The 1,969-nt window shown below is 53.6% G+C and overlaps 1 protein-coding gene across 1 annotated transcript in view; it reads left to right on the forward strand.

Moving 5' to 3' along the window:
* KIF9 (kinesin family member 9) overlaps positions 1-1,969 on the forward strand; it is a 23,935-nt gene that overhangs the window by 9,913 nt on the left and 12,053 nt on the right. Inside the window, exon 16 of the mRNA XM_017836833.1 lies at positions 1,645-1,784. Coding sequence (XP_017692322.1) covers positions 1,645-1,784 — 140 coding nt within the window. The remainder of the gene's footprint in view (positions 1-1,644; positions 1,785-1,969) is intronic.

The following is a 1,969-nucleotide window of genomic DNA, read 5'->3' on the forward strand; positions in this document are numbered from 1 at the left end:
CTCCAGGCTGAGCCCCCCCAGCTCCCTCAGCTGCTCCTGCTGCTCCAGCCCCTTCCCAGCTCCCTTCCCTTCCCTGCACACGCTCCAGCCTCTCTGTGTCTTGTCCTGAGGGCCCAGAACTGCCCCAGGATTGGAGGTGGTGCCACACCAGAGCTGACACAAACCAGGGGCCATTGGCCTCTTGCTCCCCTGGGCACACCTGGGCTCATGTCCAGCCTCTGTCACCAGCACCTCCAAGTCCTTCTCCAGCTTTCCAGCTGCTCTTCCCTGCTCCTGGACTATTCCAGGGTTGTTGAGACCCAAGGGCAGGACCTGGCCCTTGGCAGTGACTGACTCTGGTCAGGCAGGGATGGGCAGCCCATGGATGAGGCAGGGAGGGAGCTGGCAGAGGAGTAGGGAAGGAGAAGAGATTTTGGGAGGGAAGGGGGAGCCAGCGAGTCCTGAGCGGAGAAAGATCCTTCAATTTACAGAAGTAAATCCCTGCTTGGCTCCTTCCCGACATTTCCCCAAAGCCCTTGTCAGGGATACAGCAGCTCTGGCTCCAGTTCCCTCTGATGAAGAAATTAATTAACCTGGTTCATCTTTTCCACCCTGGCAGGAAGGAAAAACTTGTGACCCCTTCCCTTGAAAGGGATCTGGATGGTTCTGCACCACCAGAAACTCAGGAAGAAAGTCCCACCAAGGATGTGGATGAGGAAGAGGGAGCAAGTGAGCAGGATAGAAAAGATAGTGAGCAAGAGCTCTCAGCCCCCTCCTCAGGGAAGGAGTCCCAGCAGCCCAGGTAACCCTGGAGGGGAGTAGATCCCCCTTCCCAGGTGGTGGTTTCCACTGGAGTGACAGGACTGTGTTCCCTGAGCACAACTACAGAGCAAACAGCAGGGATTGGGGGATCTTCAGTGCTTGGATGTAGAAATACAGGACAGGAATGGTTTTGGGAACACCCTGAGCACCCAGTTATGTTGGTGGTGGTTGTCACCTCCGTGTGCTTTGAGCTCTGTCCTGGTCAGCTGGACTTTTAATTGGGAAGTCTCTGAAAATTACAGCATTCCTTCCCCTTTGGTTAACAGGAAAAGTGCAGAGACACCTCATATCCAGCCACAAACCCCCCCAGAGTCATGGAAATGGGGCCTTACAATCGGAGAATCATGGAATGATTTGGATTCCAAGGGATCTTAAGGATCACCCAGTCCCACCCCCTGCCATGGGCAGGGACACCTTCAACTATGCCAAGTTGTTCCAAGCCCCATCCAACGTGGCCTGGAATGCTTCCAGGGATCCAGGGGCAGCCACAGTTTCCCTGGGAAACCTGTGCCAGGGCCTCCCCACCCTCCCAGCCAGGAATTCCTTCCCAGTCTAAACATTCCCCCTGATCCTATAAAATATAAACTAGGAGGTGCCCTGTCTACATCTCACTTGTAAAAGGTGAGGTCAGATCACCTGGCTCTGCTGAGATCCCTCTTTTAATCCTTATAATTTCTGGAGCCAAGGATATGTATCATCCCTAGTCCATAAATCCTGCTGTGGACTCCAACACAGAGGTTTGAATTTCCAGGTCAGGTTGGACAATGGGATGGGAGAGCTGCTGGGGAAGGGCTGCTCAACTTCCATGGTGCAGACAGATGGTTTCTTCCTTTCTGTTTTCAGGCAGGTGTGGCTGATTTGGATGCTGGTTTGGTGCAGGAAGTGGAAAAGCTGCAGAAAGAGGCTTTGGAGACTGGAACTTCCTCTTCCTCACCCGTTCCTGGGGAGAAGAAGGAAGACAAGAAGAGTGAGGAGCAGATCAAGTGAGTGAAGCACCAGGCAGTTCTTCCTTTTCTCTGATAATCATGGAATCATGGAATTGTCAAGGCTGGAAAAGCCCTTTGAGGTCATTAAATCCAACTGCTTCCCCAGCACTGCCAAGGCCACCACTGACCACGCCCCCAAGTGCCACATCCACAGGGCTTTGAAATCCCTCCAGGGATGGGGA

This window comes from Lepidothrix coronata, unplaced genomic scaffold (genome assembly GCF_001604755.1).
Source record: "Lepidothrix coronata isolate B3197 unplaced genomic scaffold, Lepidothrix_coronata-1.0 Scaffold285, whole genome shotgun sequence".
Lineage (NCBI taxonomy): Eukaryota > Metazoa > Chordata > Aves > Passeriformes > Pipridae > Lepidothrix > Lepidothrix coronata.